At 39.7% G+C, this 16,799-nt stretch overlaps 1 protein-coding gene across 1 annotated transcript in view; it reads left to right on the plus strand.

Moving 5' to 3' along the window:
• Positions 1 to 16,799, plus strand: part of LOC119888496 (fibroblast growth factor receptor-like 1) — a 75,888-nt gene that overhangs the window by 19,279 nt on the left and 39,810 nt on the right. Inside the window, exon 3 of the mRNA XM_038699072.1 lies at positions 8,598 to 8,870. Coding sequence (XP_038555000.1) covers positions 8,598 to 8,870 — 273 coding nt within the window. The remainder of the gene's footprint in view (positions 1 to 8,597; positions 8,871 to 16,799) is intronic.

Genomic DNA, 16,799 nt, shown 5'->3' on the forward strand with positions numbered 1-16,799 from the left:
AAATAGGTAATCAGACAGTACTCTCTTTATGTCTATACATAGCATACAACATATGCTTCAGAGATATAAAAAGTTAATCTGTAGTGTAACAACTAGCCAGAACCTAGTCAGGTCACATAGATGTTATGGAGACACTCTGTCATCACAGGAGATGGGTGTGGCATTTTAATATGCTCACTGTCAAGCTGTGTAAAGTCCAATTTACCTTTCAGCCCTGTCTATGAAAGACAGAAGTCACAGAGAAAACATCCTTCAGTGTCTTTCTTTCGTGAGCGACTACCAGATCAGTTTTCAACAAGTCGTGACTGTGAGTTGTTAATTGACTGTTGAGAATCTCTGTTGCTCTGTCAATCTTTTTTTTTTTTATATATCTTTTTGTCTCACTAGATGTAAATGTAATACCAGGTGAAGGCAAAGTACATTCTGTTAAGGTTTTTATCCAAGGTAGTCATTAAAATTTCAGTTTCTCATCCAATCTGCAGTTTACCTGCAAATCCTCAAATGTTAGCAGATAGTTGTTTGTGTAGTCCTCTCTCTCCTCCCTCCATCTCGTGCTATGTGTCTTTTCTATCTTTTACTCATTATTTTACTTCTTTTTTCTTCCCTTACTGTACTTTCTTCACTTTCTTTAATCTGCATTTATATACTGGGCCCAAGTTTTTTTTAACACACACACTCACACAAGTGCATACTGTGCATGATGTGGTTTCCTTAAAGTCCTTCATAAGCTTTCAAAGAATATTGTAGGTTCAAACTGCCCTGTCGTTCTTGGTGGTTTGCAGAACTTTATGTTCTCTGTCTCTGTTTCTTCAAGGCCTCCTTCCCGCTTTTCCCACGTTCAAGTATTCTCCGTCTTCCCTTCAAGAGATTAAACTACCGCAGTATTTATTTAGGGAACTTAGAGTGTATGTTTCACAAGTTGCTTTGACATTTTTTATGAATTTGATTCTAAGCTGAATATTTTTTATTTAAGCAAGCATTATTACTATAAAGCTTTTTTCAGTTTTTTCAAGATAAACATAGGCCATAAAGATGAATGTGCCAGAGTGGAGCCTGGCTACTATAGTGGTTGGTCAAAGTGTTCTCTGTAAAATCACTGAATTTTCACTGCAGCGAACATAAAAACAGCATTTTTGTCTGGTTACAATTTTCCCAGATACTGAGGATTTAGTCATGAGGCTATTCTAATTGTGTCAAACCAGACCATTCGATAACAAATGAAAACCATCTTCTATAATGACAGAAAAACAAATTGTAATTCCAGAGTGACATATTAACTGTTTTTATTAAAATAAATGGGGGCAATAGCCACAATCTAGCTTTAGCTTGTACATACCTGCTGCAATAAATAATGCAAAGAGTAGCAAGAAGTCTTGGTTGACGTTTTAATAGCAAATGTAGACATTTGCACAAACACAAGATGAGATTTCAAAGTAGCAAATTGTTTTCCATAATTGCCTTTTCCTTTTCCCCTAGTTAGTTAAATGAATCGTCTTCATAAATCTTTTCTCCTTTGGTCATTTGGTCATTAAAAATGATTCAAACCTTTCTGGGTTTAAACGGAGCAAATGTTTTGCCCCTGCCAAGAATAGACCCAACAGGAAAGGTTCAGTGGTAGTCTTTGCACCTTGCCCCGCTGGTTTCAGAAAAGTAACTTGAAATTGAAACGCTTGACTATATGACATTTTTTGTATTTTTTATACTTTCGTGTTAGGCACTGTCTCTGTGTGTGAAGTGTTTTTTCTAATTGAGGTTTAGGGAAATCATTGAGTCAAAATCTTCTGCTCCAAGTTTTCTAACACAGCAACTTGTTTGGTAGGTTTCTTCTAAATAACAGCATTGAGTCTTATTCTAAATCCCAATTGTGGCAAGTTTTACCTCCAGTGAAAAGCAGACAGGTGCAACAGCCAGAAGGTGGAACAATATAACCAGCTATTAGAAAAACCAAAGTGAAAGGCGCAAAGAGAGAACGAGATGGGAAGTGAGGTAAAGACTGAGTAAAAGGAAAAAGAAAGTAAGAACCAATCACATTTCTAGGAGAGGACTGAGATTATCATCAGGCCATAAAACATCTGATTAAAACAAAGAAAAAAGGATTACAGAAGGTGTGGTACACTGCGTGTGTGTGTTTCTGTGCATTTGTGTGTGTGCGCCGATGGTGTGAGTCGCTCAATGGATCAGGTTGCTGTACCAACCACTCAGCAGATTCCTCAAAGTTTTTCTGGCCGCTGTGTGTTTTTCTTTTGTGTGTAAGTGAGAGACAAGTGTAAGCCTTAGGTTTTATGTGTATAAGTGTGTGTGCGTGTGTCTTGTATGTCTTCAATTATGTCAGTATATCCTCCCCAGCCTCAGGCCTAGTAACTGTTAACTGTCAGGACAGAGTAATAACCAGCAGTTAACCTATTGTTGGGGTGGAAGTGACTGGGTCAGAACGAGAATGTGTCAATCTATTTGTGTGTGTTTCTGTGTCACCTGAAGAAGACAACTTAATAGGAACCCATCAGTCTGCCTTTTGCCTCCGGCCAAAGAAAGTGTTAAAGTGTGTGTGTGTAAGTGAACTACAGCAAAGCAAAGAAAGACAATCAGCGAGATCTCACACAGTTTTTGTTGGGTTAAATCTGTCAGGGTAAGCAGCCGGACGAAAACAGTACAACTTGGTTGAGCTAATGTAGCATTACTCAACAAGCAATCCTACTGGTCACAATCAATTTAGAGCGTATTGAAGTGATAACAGGATTCGGGCTGTAAAGAGAATTCAGATACAAAAACATAACAGCAGGGGTTACAAGGTTTCACTGAAAGCATTGTGTAAATAGCAGACTTTGGGGATTGGGGTAAATTCTCATTGAAACGCACTGAATAAACCTTGTGCCTATTTTATAAACTGAGCTTAGTTAAAAGTACAAGAGAGAAAGAAAGAGGTAAATGTTACTTTTATAACTGATCTGATAATAATGACCTCTTGAGGGCCCAGTTGTCTTTCAGTGCTCCTGTCTTTTGAGAAACACACAGCATAACTCGGCTTGCATACACACGTAAATACACATACACACCTCTACCTTGCACAGTACATCAACGCTGTGTCCCGCTGTTAAGTGCTCTCCATCAAAAGCATTCCTCGGCTCTCCCCTCTCGCTCCAGTCTCACTTCCCTGCCAACAACAACGTTGTGTTGGACTCTGCAGACCCATCTGACTCTAAGACCAGTGGAACGTTAAGGGCATTAAAAACCGAACTCTTGATCCAAAACCAAAACACAAAGGGCAGCCTTGGCTATCACACACTGCCAAAATAAACCCAAAAGATGACTAAATTAGCAGGTATTTTTTTCAGCTGACAAAGTATTTGGATGCTAAAACTATTTCTGCTTTCAAGAAACCTCAATTATGTTGGAGGGTGATGAGGCATTTATAGTTCTCTTTCTAATGTAAAATATGGTACAATTCCTAATTTGTAAGTCTGCTATGGCCTTGATTACTTTTTCCACGTAAGAAATTTTCACTCATGGAAATGTCTGTAAAAGGCATTAGTGTGTCTGATTTGAACAAACATCAGACATCAGCTAGCAATGATCTTTGAGTTTCAAAGATGTATGTAGAACACCAAACCAACAAAAATATACTAAAACTGAATTTATGCTAAACTCAGTGTGGAGTGTAGGCCAGAGATTGTACAGAATAAACAAATTACATTAGTGAGCTTTTAGAAATGCCGGTAGGCAGATATTGTCACTTTTAAAGCCAAACTTGCTGTTGCTCCTTGGTTCCAGTCTTTTTGCAAAGCTAAGCTAACCGTCTTCTGACTCCAGCTTCACGTAGTGGTATCAATCATCACATGTAAGCGTGTTTCAGAAAATGGCAAACTTTTCCATTTACGGAACTTAAGCAGTGTATTTACAGTTGTTTTGGGAGTAACCAGTAAACGAACAGGCTGTGTGAACTGATTGCGGCTCTGCTTTATTTGGCCTTGAGACTTCTTCCTTCAGCCCCCATCCATGCAGAGGATGTGCAGCTCTGAGGTGGAACGTTCCCTCTGTGGGAGTACTATGTGTCTCACGTGGGCTGTGTTTTCCTGTCATTAGGCAGAATACCAATTGTGCACATCTTACCTACCTACACAGGGGAAAGAGAGGGAGGGTGTGTGTGTGTTTGTGTGTGTCTGGGGGCAGACAAACAACCTTCAAGGTGTTTTAGATTGTTGTGGGGAACCAGCTGCAGGCAAGGGAGCATCGTAAGCCCCAAATGGGCTAAACAGACCAAAGTTTTAAAGGCCTGCAATTTTCTTTTCTCCCCAGCCACACGACAGGACTTCCTAAATGGTTTATAAACAGATAAGGATCTACAAGCATGAAGAGACACAGAATGTAATTAGCATTATTTGACTATATACAATATGCATGGCCCTTTTTTCAGAAACTAACTTTCAGCTGCCCATAAGTGTTAAAAATGATCCACGTGTGCAAAGACACACACATACACAGTGACCCTGTTTCTCGTGAAAAAGAAGAATAGATTTTTTACTCGCTTAGGTTTCACCCCCAGAGACAAATTTAAAAAGACTTTACTTCGGTCATGAGCCGTGGAAGAGGAGGAGGAGGACCACGAAGGAGGGGAAGGAAGGGAGTAAAGGAGGCCGCTTTGTGTGTTCCCTTCATCTGGGAGACATGTTGGAGAGGTTAACTGTCGAAAGTTGAGAGGTTCAGTTAGAGGTCCTGCTCCTGCGATCCTCTGGGGAAGAAACTGGGGATGCTGTATGTGTGTGTGTGCAGATCTGAAAAAGGCAGGAGACCAGTAAATCACTCAGGCGAGAAAGAAGAGTGAATGAATTAGTGTGAATGAACGTGATGAAAGAGAAAAGAGAGAGCAGAGAGTGTGGGAGCAGAAAAAGAGAAAGGCAGAGAGAGGGGGAAAAAAGTGATGACAGAGAAAAAGAGAGGACAAGAGGAGGTAGTAAGAGGAAGCGAGGGGTTAAAAGCAAAAAAGAGGTAGTAGGGGAGTGGAAAGACTTCAGGGGAATGAGATTTCAATCTGCTGGAGAAAGAAAGGAAGAAATAGATATTGACAAAGAAAGTATAAGAACATTAAGGGGACACCTTTTATATATAGAGAAAAGAAGGAATATGTAGAAAAGAGAGTGAAAGTGGGACAAGAGAAACAAAGAAACAGGAGTTAAATTAAGAAAAGGAGAAAGGGGGAGATTATAGCGGGAGATATACAGTATGATAAAAGGAAGAGAAAGAGAAAGATTAGAAAAGTGAGAGAAATAGAGGTAGAGCGTAAGAAAAGGAGAAAGAGTGAGCTGTTGGGCCCCTGATGAGAAAGCCATACAGCTGAACGAACACATTTCCCAACCAGGACGAGAGGCTCCTGTGAATACCTCTGTGTGACTAATGTCTTTTTCACACATTTCACCTTCATCCATCCATCATTGTGTCCACCTCCTGCTCTCCTGTTAAAACAATAGCCCATCATGACAGCAAATACTAGAAAACTACTGTAACTGTTCTCCTTTTATATATAATCAGCTTAATGTATACGTCACCTTATTCACCTCCTACATCTACAGCTGCATGTTGGAGGAATAAATATAGATCCTTGTTTTGTTTTGGTGACAGTTGGCCACTGCTGGCCAGTGATGTTGTGTTTAATTTTCTGAAGTTTGAGACCCTGCAGGAAGGCGGCAAAGCCAAGGCAGTTACTGTTGCTCATCCTAACTTCCTAGTCCTTCCTAAAGAAATACAAAAAATATATACTATATATAAATGCAACTAACTATCTGTGCAGCAGATGATTTTTTATGAAAAAGAAGTCTTTCACTTTTACTTAAAACAGCAAATGTTACTCTAATGTTACTTAACAATATTAACTCTTACAACTTGAGATCTTGGAATGTGGCGACATGGCTAAAAAGAAGTCCTAACAGGGCAAGAAACACGATCAGACTTTTAAATAAGCAACACTTATGTGGAAGAGAAAACAAAGACTAAATTCAAATTAAATCCATAAATTACTTGATAACCGAAATTATGATCCAAATTGTCTATTGTAAACATCCAATACATATACATACCAACTTCATGGTTCAACTTTGTTTTTGTTTTTTTATAATTCTCTTTTTATTGGTATTCAGCAGTGGTCTCGTGTTTCTGTACAATGTATTCCAAAAACTGTACACACATCCCCTGTTCATGTTGTTGTAACAAATGATCAAATTCTGCTTCTCAGAAGAACGTATGTGTAATACCAAATAAACATAGAGGAAACAAACAGAAAAACAACAAAACAAAAAAGCAACTATGTACTGATAGGGAGAGCTCTTTTTAATACAACACAGTTACTGGATTGTGAAAATAAAGTCTGGTCTATGGAGTGTTACATTTTTCCCATTGTGAGGCAAAATTTTCATGGTTCAACTTTGTGCGGATACACAGTTTTTCTGTACAATGGGGGTTAATTTCTGATATTTCGGGTTCACTCAATTTTGGTTTTATCTCCAAATTAAGTGTTTTAAATAATCTGTTGTGACTTGTTTATAACCTGTCTTGTCATCTGCCCACTTGTATCTTGCCTAGTCACATGTCTTTGTACTGATGTAGCCATGTTTCCAGATGTTATAACCTAGAAAGATCACAAATACTGTTGTATGAAAAAGGTCCCAAGTTGTAACAAGCTGAAATTATCCTTCAAGCTTTAACAAAGTTGTTTAGTAGAGTACATAAACAAAACAGGTTTTTATTTATGGAAACATGCTGCATATTGTTTTTTTATAGGCACCATGGCAACTACAATTTCAAACACCAGTCTGGATTACACAACACACAAAACAACATTTTACACACATCAACACAAAACTATCAACAGTCATAACTCACAAAAACAAGCAATATCAAAATAAGCAAAAGAAATACTCTACGTTAAAAAGGCCACAGTTAAAGTAAAAACAATAAAACAATTGAATGAAATTACAGTTAATTATTTAAAAACCCAATGGCAGCTGGAACGAATGAATTCCTAAATCTGTTATCTACTGTACATATACTGTTGTTGCCTTCCATGTATTTCTTATTTGCACTACAATCTGCTTCACTGGGCTTCATCCTCTGCTAGGACCACCTATTCCTACTCTGTGATAACATCCTGACTTATCTTATTCTATCTTTCTTTCTACAACCCACCAAAAACTCACTAAAAAAACAAAATAGTCCAAGTCTATAACCCTTTTTTCACAAGGGCAAATTAATGGCCTCATACTCAGTCTCTGGCATCAGGCTGAGAACAGTAATTCCGCGTGATAAGAAAGTATCAGACAAAAGGGGCAATAAATTAAACACACCTTAAATCGGTATATTGCAGTTGTGTTTACATATGTTTCTAATCATTATAAGACCATATGTATTCTTCCAGATAAGCCTCTATCAGGCACATTGTTCAAATTCAACCACCCTTTGTCCTTCCTTTAAATATTACTATTACTACAGGACATGACCTGAAGTGGGTTGTTTTCTGATGGTTTTCCATACAGTTGTCCTTGTACAGCCTTTTGTAGTCAGTTAGGACACTTTGTTCGCTACATGGTGGCCTGTTATGTGTTTTTAGTACTATATTAGGGGGGTATTGTTTTAATCCAGAAGGAGTAATGAGAAGCCGAACAGGGATGCACTGGACCCTGTTAACTCCTACATACCTCCTGCTTCCAAGTCTCTATCTTCCTGTTTGTCTTTCTTTGTACTACTCTCCTTTTCTGCCATATTTCTTTCTCTTCTCAGACTTACTCCCTTAAATTCCACCCTCCCTCATTCCCTTCTTCTCTTCTTACCTACCTTCCTTCCTTCCTGTCTTTCTCCTCTCCTGTTTGTTCTCTCCACCACCCCCGACTTCTCTCCATCACTCTCTAAATTCCTCGCGTCTTTCCCAGTCAATTCTGGGCCTGCTCCCTCACCCCCTCTGTTTTTTCTAAAGTGCAGTTTCACATTAAACCGGCTACTGAGCGGTCAAGGTCACGCCTGATTTCATGTCTCGACACGACATCTCAGTTGATATTAGTTTGGCTTTGTGTTTGCTCTCTGGGGATTCTATTGTTGTCTGTGTTAAATTGTAAATGTTTTAGCTAAGCCATTATAAACTTTTTAAAGGTTAAAGGATAATTCATGTCTGTTAAATGCCATATTTGGAGGCTTCTTTGGTTCTGAGAATAGTGTGGTTGCAAACGTGGGGATAGGGGCATGTCAGGAGAATAGGCATTACGAGAGGCCAAGATATTGTATCTCTGCCAAAGTGGGTCAGAATGACCTATTAAGGGAAGAATCTGAACAGTGTGGACACTAATTAGACTACAGTAACTACTACTCCTTAATTGCCAGTTCTACCCAGTTCAACTAGCTGGAAACAAAACTTTTTTTTTAAGCAAATGAGCTAGATAAAGTTTCATTAGCAGACATACTAGTTGTTTAATCCAAATCTGATTTATTACACTTTGCATTAACAGTCGGAAGAGGAAGTAGAGTGGTAGTGAAAAAAGATATTTATCTGAAAATATCACAGTGTTTATTAAAGTATTTCCTAATCTCAATAACTCTCCTTTTCCTCTCCAACCCTTAAGGTCCACCCAGGGTGTCAGAGCGGGTGGCCCATCGGCAGAGTGTCCGTCTGGGTCGCACCATGAAGCTGCCCTGCCCCGTAGAGGGTGACCCCCCGCCGCTCATCATGTGGACCAAAGATGGCCGCAACATCCACAGTGGCTGGACACGGTTCAGGGTGTTACAGCATGCTCTGCGTATTAAAGAGGTGGAGACTGACGACGCCGGGACTTACATCTGTAAGGCTACCAACGGGTTTGGCAGTGTAAACATCAACTACACACTCATTGTTATAGGTAAGTGATTTGTAAAAACAGTGTTAATGCGACATGAGACACCAACACAAACCTTTTGGTTAAATCTACAAAATATGAATAAATTGCACCAGTACTAAAAAACACTTTTGCAGACTTGACAATTATTCAAAAAAGTTGTTGATTAACAGCTCTTTAACAACTTTTTTGAAGACTTGTTTTCTTCAGTTATGTGTTGCATAACATTTTTCAAAAAAGCTTGGCATAAATCTATTAATGTCATTGGTTACACATAAAACTTATTTTGAAGGAGTATTTGTGATTCTACAGGAAAATTACATGAGTCTTTTGTTGAGGTGCGTAATTTCTTATTAGAGTATGTGTGTTTGTGTGATAACAGACTAATGAAAACCAGCCATCCATGAACAAAGCACAAGATTTCACTCTTTTACTTCTCCCCATTAATTTAAGTTTGCATTTGCTCTACTGTACCCACATCTTCTTTATCACACAGTATTTTTCTTTATTTTTTAAATTTGCTTTACTTGCTTGCTTCCACTTACTGCTGTGTGAGTTTCTAGGATATAACTAGCCAGGTTAGGTTGGTGGGACCATTATGCAGTTCCTTAGACAATGAAGCACTGCTTTTGTCTGAGTTTTTATGCTTGTGTGTGTTTGTGGCCACAGTTGTTGTGCTTGTGTGTTCCTGTATGACTATGAATGAGACTTTGTTAAAGAAGAAGCTTTTGTTTTCCTCCCTGATTGCATTTGTGTATAGGACATTGCGTCAGTGTAGTATGGAATGTCACATCTGTGTGTGTGTCTCAGTTTTGATGTCTTTTTAAAAGACACATTGTTCTTTTTTTCTACATAATGATTTTCCAATTTTGCATCCAGAACACTGAGTCGGTGGTCAGTGTGTCTGGGTGTGTATATCTTCATCTGTTTACCTCAGTTGTACAAACTATGAGCTGTCATGTGGTGGCTGCAGTCTGTGACCCCCGTGGACTCTGACAACCTTGCTGTTTAAATACAGGTGTGTTTCTTTCTATACTGGAACTCAAAGCTTCCCTCAACTCTTGTCCATGTAAACAAAATACCTGGCGATGTCAGCGTGTCACTGCACATTTGCACATGCAGGCCAGTGTGTGTGTGTGTGTGTGTTTGTGCAGCATTCCAAGTGTTTATCTACATGCCTTTCTGTACGTAAGTGGGTATGTGTGAGCTTTGAGCTTCTTTCACTATATCTGTGGAGCTAACTGTACTTGTCGGGCCCGACTTGCTTTTAGGATTAGGGTAAGGGTTAAGATTAGGCGTGTAGTTGTGATGGTTAGGGTTATGGTAAGGGGCTAGGGATTGCATTATGTCAATGAGATGTCCCCACAGGGATAGTGGAACAAACGTGTGTGTGTGTGTGTGTGTGTGTGTGTGTGTGTGTGTGTCAGGTTCCAGCGTTCCAGACAATTTTACTTAAGCAGCTCTCTCTGCCCAATGTCAGCACCTCAAAGACAGGCTCAAGTTCAATGCTTCAACACAGATATTTGCAGCCCATATTGTCTGTAGTTTAATGATTGGAGATGATGTTTACGGTGTGTTAATAAATCTTGGAATATAAACGTTTAACTCAAACTAACAGTCTAACAAGATTTTTGTGGGAAACTTAAAAAAAACGCTTACTCTCCAGTAATCATTATGGGTATGTGATCCAAAACTGTATCGGTCTTGACCTGAACTTCAAAGGCAAGCTGGCATACAGAGGGCAGCAGGACAGGGTGGGGGCAGCAGCTGCAGCTGAGGTCATCCAGACAGACAGCTGCTCTCTCTCTCTCTTTCTCTCTCTCTCTCTCTCTCTCTCTCTCTCTCCCTCTCCCTCTCTCCCTCCCTCATTACCTGGCTCTGATCCACTGTCCCTTTCATTCACTTTCATATATGCATGCACACACACATGCTTCAGAAACAATGGATTGGGCGAACCCATATAAGAGAAGAAGTTTGCCATTTAAGTTTGTCTCATTGGTTACTCAGAATCAGTACATGAGGAAATTAAAACACCAAGAATGTCATAACAGTACCTTACTATGTTAAATAAGCAGTTTTTTATTTCCCAAAGATTCATTCTTTGACAAAAGACCACCTACAGTATCATCATCCAAACCTACACATGAACAGTTTTTATGAGCCTCCAACAATATAGGTGTAGTTGACTAGTTGTGGAGAATTTAATCTTATCACACTTTTTTTTTCTTAGCAAACAGTTGCCTACTGTCAGAATGTCAGATTTTGGATGTTTATATTTACATTTTCTGAGTCCTTTTAGGAGTTCTTGTCCATAAACGCAACATTTTTTTTTTACAGTCTACAGTTCATTGACACCTAGGCAAACCCCATCTGCTGAGGAAGATTTTCCAGTTTAATCAAAAGCACCAAAACAGCTACTTAATAGACTTTGATGTGAGATTGTGGTGTCAACTGCTGTTTCCAAGATCAAATATTCCTTTAAAGCAGTACTTTATTTAAAATCCTTGAGCTTTTATGTTGGCATGGATTGACAAATATTCCAGTTAATTTCTCTTAGAAAACTCACAAAGTGAATTTATTAAAAAATGTATTAAGACAACACATTTTGCAGACAAGATAACAAAACTTTTACATAGCACCGCTTCATATCCCAGACAAACTGGGATCAAGAAAATTCATCATCAAAAACAAAGTTCACATGCTGTATAAGCATAAGGGGCTACATCACTGCATATGCAGATTACACAACTGATACCCAGAGATACTTTGTGACTAACCTTCAAAGATGACCCCTCCCTGTAATTCAAGCCAGGAATCATGCCACAGCATCTCCTTACAGAGGCGATTAGCGTGGAAAGCGTTATTTTCATAGCTGGAACAATCTGCATAGGCAAAGATGTTCAAAGCATGGGGGTGGAATACACGGATGCATGGGTGCAGTTGCCTCCGTCTAAGAGCTGATGGCCTCATGGGCTCATCAGCTTATAACTCAATGAAAATGATTTCACTGTAGTTTTGCTTTCTGCTGCTCTGTTTCGTGTATTCCTCTCTCCTGTTATGCTTTGCCTCCTCGCCTTCTCCCATCTCTCTTCCTTCTGTCTGCTTTCACCTCCTCTCCTCTTCTGTGTGGTCCTGCTGTAATTATTCTACAACCACTCTGTTTCACAGTAATGAGCCCACACCTGTGTCTTATTGTCTTTGCCTCTCAATTTCGAACCTGAAGAATCTTTAACACCTTTTTCCTATTAGCACTCAATCATGGCCCTCATTCCTCCTTCCTCAGTCGGCCGGCTCATTTTACTCCACGTCTTAATTTGTATCAATATTTTCACAGTTTCCCATTTTTCACGGACGTAATAGCATTTGATTGCCGTAAAACATCCACTGTATTGCTGCCCGGTGGCTGGAAGTGATGGAGAGGCGTTTTGTGAAGGCAAGCTTTTGTTGGCGGAGGGAAATTAGAAGATCCCTTGAAGTGTTTGTTCTTTTATTGTGTGTAGGTTGGCAAATGGTTGCGTGAGTAAATAGTCTGTGTGCATGTATGTGTGTGTGCGCATGCTTGTTTATCTGAATGGTTGTGTGTTTATGTATGCGTTGGTGTGCGCAGATTTATGGGACCACCAGTAATGTGAAACTGAGAAAGATATTTTTTCTGCTCAACAAACCTCAGTGTCCTTCAAAAAGTGGATGCCGGGAGAGCTCTCATTATTCCTCCCACTCTTTTTCTTTTTCTCTGCTGTCTCTCCTATTTGCTTTTATGAAATTCTGATATTGTTTCCCTCCTCCTAGAGGAGTGAATGATAGAAAATTTATAGTTCAAACCAGATGTGATGACAATGGGAGCGTGTCTGGAGCAGGGTTGGGAAACTGTGCGTAAGAAGGAAGGAAGGAAGCGGTTTGGAGTCGTGTGTGTATATGTGGGTGTGGTAGTGTGTGTTTTTAGTGCACGTGATTGTGAAAATACAGCATTTTAATGAAAATGTTCATCAACACACTTTTGTCTGAGTGTGTGCATGCAGGTCCATTCATGACTGGTGTGATGATTTGCAGTGATTTAAGAGCTCTGCCATTGCAGCTGACATCTGCTCATAAAAGTCAGTGAAAGAAATCAAACGGCATGTTTAAACATGTATAATATAAGAGCTTGTACATGATTTATGTTCATCAAGCAGCAGATACATAATGAATTTTGAAATAAGAAAAGTGCGAAAGAGGAGATGTGACATATGGAAAATATAGCCGAAACAAGACACAAAAGCTCTGAATTAAGCTCTGCGGTTTTATGCCAGGATTAGTCCACTAACACTGCCAAACTCAACTAAAAACTATTATCACTTAATACAGACTGACATCCTGACGTCACACAGCTTAGTCCTGGGTGTCATGACAATTCCATGTGATGTTGCATGCAGACTAAATGGTTTCAAATTGTTGCTTCAGTCTACTTTTATTTGACAATGAGCATACACTTCTTTGAAAGCAAATCACGTTCCCTCATTCACATTTATTCTATCTCCATGTAACACTCTTGCGTGTGTGAGACTCAGCTGTCTTCTAGCCAAAAACGAACACATCAGATCAGGTTGCAGACCAACACCATCTTTCTATCCCTCAGTTCCTCCATCCTGATACCTTTCTCTGTTTTTGTGTTCTCAAATTTCGGAGTTTTTAATTGAGATATCTGGTGCCTCGTCTGGAGAGGATGTAGAGGTGGCCAAGGTTTGCAGACTAATTGGTATGAGTCATACATACACACACACGTATCAGTGTGTGTGATTGCACAGTGCCTAAAATCTCAAATAACCCAATCTCTTTCACACACATGCGCACGCACACACACCCACCTACTTACAAACACACCAGGGCAGCTGTGCCTATCTTGCTGTGTTTTTCTGTGTGTGTGTGTGTGTGTGTGTGTGTGTGTGTGTGTGTGTATTGTGGATTTAGTGTTTTTATCGCCAGATTCCTCTGCTCAGGTTACACTACTTTCTCACTAATGGCAGAAAAATGCATGGAGTGAACCTGGAGTTGCAGCTCGCTGGTTTACAGGAACCACTCAGCTGGTGTTCAGCTGAGGGTTTCAGGCCTCATGGGGGAGTTTTTGGGGGGACTTTATCATTATTTACAGAACATGAAAAGGGTGGTTTTTCCAGAAATCATCAAGTGGTTTATCCCCCCCCCGTCTTAAACTATACAGTTGGCCTTACAAGCCTAGAATTATTTCTTGTTGCCTGGATAAAAAAATACTAAGGGTGTCCTTAAGGCACTTTACTGGTAAATACAGACAGGAGACATGGAGAGAAACAGGAGAGAGAGAGAGGGGAAAGCAGCAAAGATCGAACCAGATACATTGTGATTACATGATATGCATCTCAGACCACTAGTACACTTGAAAATGTAACTTTTGTAACTGCTGCACCACTAGTCAGAGTTTGACGAAACCTGGACAATGATTTGTTAACCCTGTTGAGCTGCAGAAAGTTAAAACAGAGCTAAGTGCTGCTGTGCATCAGATCTGTTCGTTTCATGTTGGTCCTCCTTTTGAAACAACATGCCGCCCTTACAACGAGGTAGACAAAGCCGTTCCTCCGGAAATAAGGGTGGCACTGTGGAGAACAGAGATGTAAACATGCTGGTGTGTATGTGTGTGCTCATGCTCATATGAAAAAGCATGGGTGTGATTGTGGAGTTACAGACGGGGAGAAAGAATGGAGTCAAGTTTCAAAAGCTGTTTTCCGACTCGTTCAGACTCACATGCTCAGATGCACAAAGATATATGCACTGTATCTCTATGCATAAACATGTCAACAAGACAGGACAGGAAAACATTCAGTTGTTTTTCTATGCCTACACACACACACACACACATACACACACACACACCCATCACAGACAGATGTGAACAAACACACACATCCACATGATCGCACACTCCTCGGGGGCCCTGGCCTCCATTTCACGGCTGTCTGTCCCACATCCTCTCGTTCTGCCTCGTTTCATTTGCAGCAAAGAGACGGAAAGAAGATGGACAGAAGGGAGACACAGATTAAGAAAGAATAATGCTTCTGTGTCTGAAGACGTCAAGAAGTCTGAAGAATATAAAAGAATAATAATGGATGTCTTGGAAAGCCATGTTATAACAGGTTGAGAGAGTCACCCTTAAATCCAAAACATTTGAGGAATCAAAAGAGGTGTATCTATTGAAACTCAAAGAAAGGAAACACTAACAGCTTGTCCACACTGATTAATTCATAGGTCTGTGGAAAGGGCAGTGTTAAAAACATCTCAACACTGAGCATTTAGCATCCAAAATATGAAGAAACAATGACATATTGAGGATATCAATGAAAGTTGTTTGTTTTGTTTTTTACAGTAAGTGATTTGTGCTGTAAAAAACAAGTACATACACCTTAAAGGTTTATGCATTTGTTTATCTCCTGTCACCTCATCACCAAATTTCCTTATCATTTCTTACACCTTGTCACCTTCTCTCGGATGTGTCTCTCTTTGTCCTCTCTCTTACCTACCTCAAGTCTCTTTCTTCAACTCTCTCACTCACAACCCTCCTGTGGTCATGTTCCTTCTGCTCCACCAGCCAATAGAAGATGTCTTTTCTCTTGAACGTCTTTCAGCTCCTCTCATTTTCCCCCCTTCTGTTTTCCTTCATGCTCCATTTAGACTTTTGTATTTGCACTTATGTGTGTGTGGGTGTGTGTGTGTGAGAGGGAGAGTGAGTGAGTATGTGTATGGCTTGCATCTACTGATTGTATGCCAAGTCAAGCTCTCGTAGACCCCTAATGGGTCTTAAATACCCTCTGCTAGCTTTAACTTCAATTCTCCATACGAAATGCCATCTGTCAGTCAGCATGCCTTTTTCTTGAGGCCCAGGCAGTGAGTCATTCTGAAGGAGGTGAAGGACTCCACCCTAAAGGATAAGTAATGCACACATTTTCTATGATTTTGGAGATTTTAAATGCTATTAGCCATCTAATTGTCAAGATAAAAAAAGAAATTGCAAAATACGTGTGTTTCCATCAGCTGGTTTGGCAAGCGTTTCCGGCAAGCTTATTATGTCAGTAGTTGACGTTATACATAATAATAATAATAATAATAATCCTTATTTGTAGAGCACTTTTCAAAAACAAGTTACAAAGTGCTTTAACAAGTGTAAAGAATAATACAAAAAAAAAGATAAGAGCATGAAAATTTAATATAAAATTAGTAAAATACAATAAAATAAAAGGGATAAAATAAAGTCAAATAAGATCGGGAAAAGCTCTCCTATAAAAGTATGTTTTAAGAAGGGACTTAAAAGAGTTCACTGACTCAGCCGACCTGATTTCCTCGGGCAGGCTGTTCCAGAGCCTCGGGGCCCTGACAGCAAACGCTCTGTCCCCTTTAGTTTTCAGTCGAGACTCTGGAACAGACAACAGACCTCTGCCCGAGGATCTCAAGGTACGTGCTGGTGCGTATGGGACTAAAAGGTCAGAAATATAACAAGGCGAGAGGCCATGAAGAGCTTTAAAAGTGATCAATAGAATTTTAAAGTCAATTCTAAAACATACTGGGAGCCAGTGTAATGAAGCTAAAATAGGAGTAATGTGGTCATATTTCTTTGTTCTGGTTAAAAGCCTGGCAGCTGAGTTCTGGACAGTCTGGAGTCGATCAATAGATTTTTGGGTTAAACAGGTGAAAAGGCTGTTGCAATAATCCAGGCGTGATGAGATGAAGGCGTGTAAAATGGTCTCGGTGTCCTTAAAAGTTAACATAGATCGAATTTTAGCTATATTTCTAAGTTGATAAAAACATGATTGAACAAGCTTTGTGGTGTGCTGCTCGAAATTTAAATTACTATCAAACCAAACAGCAAGGTTCTTTGCCACAGGCTTAATGTGATTTACTAGGGAACCAGCAGATGGCAGTATTTGATTTGCCATCTGCTGGGACCCGATG

The sequence above is a fragment of the Micropterus salmoides genome, unplaced genomic scaffold (genome assembly GCF_014851395.1).
Source record: "Micropterus salmoides isolate LMB-PRFRI ecotype aquatic unplaced genomic scaffold, ASM1485139v1 Ms_hic_scaffold_5, whole genome shotgun sequence".
Lineage (NCBI taxonomy): Eukaryota > Metazoa > Chordata > Actinopteri > Centrarchiformes > Centrarchidae > Micropterus > Micropterus salmoides.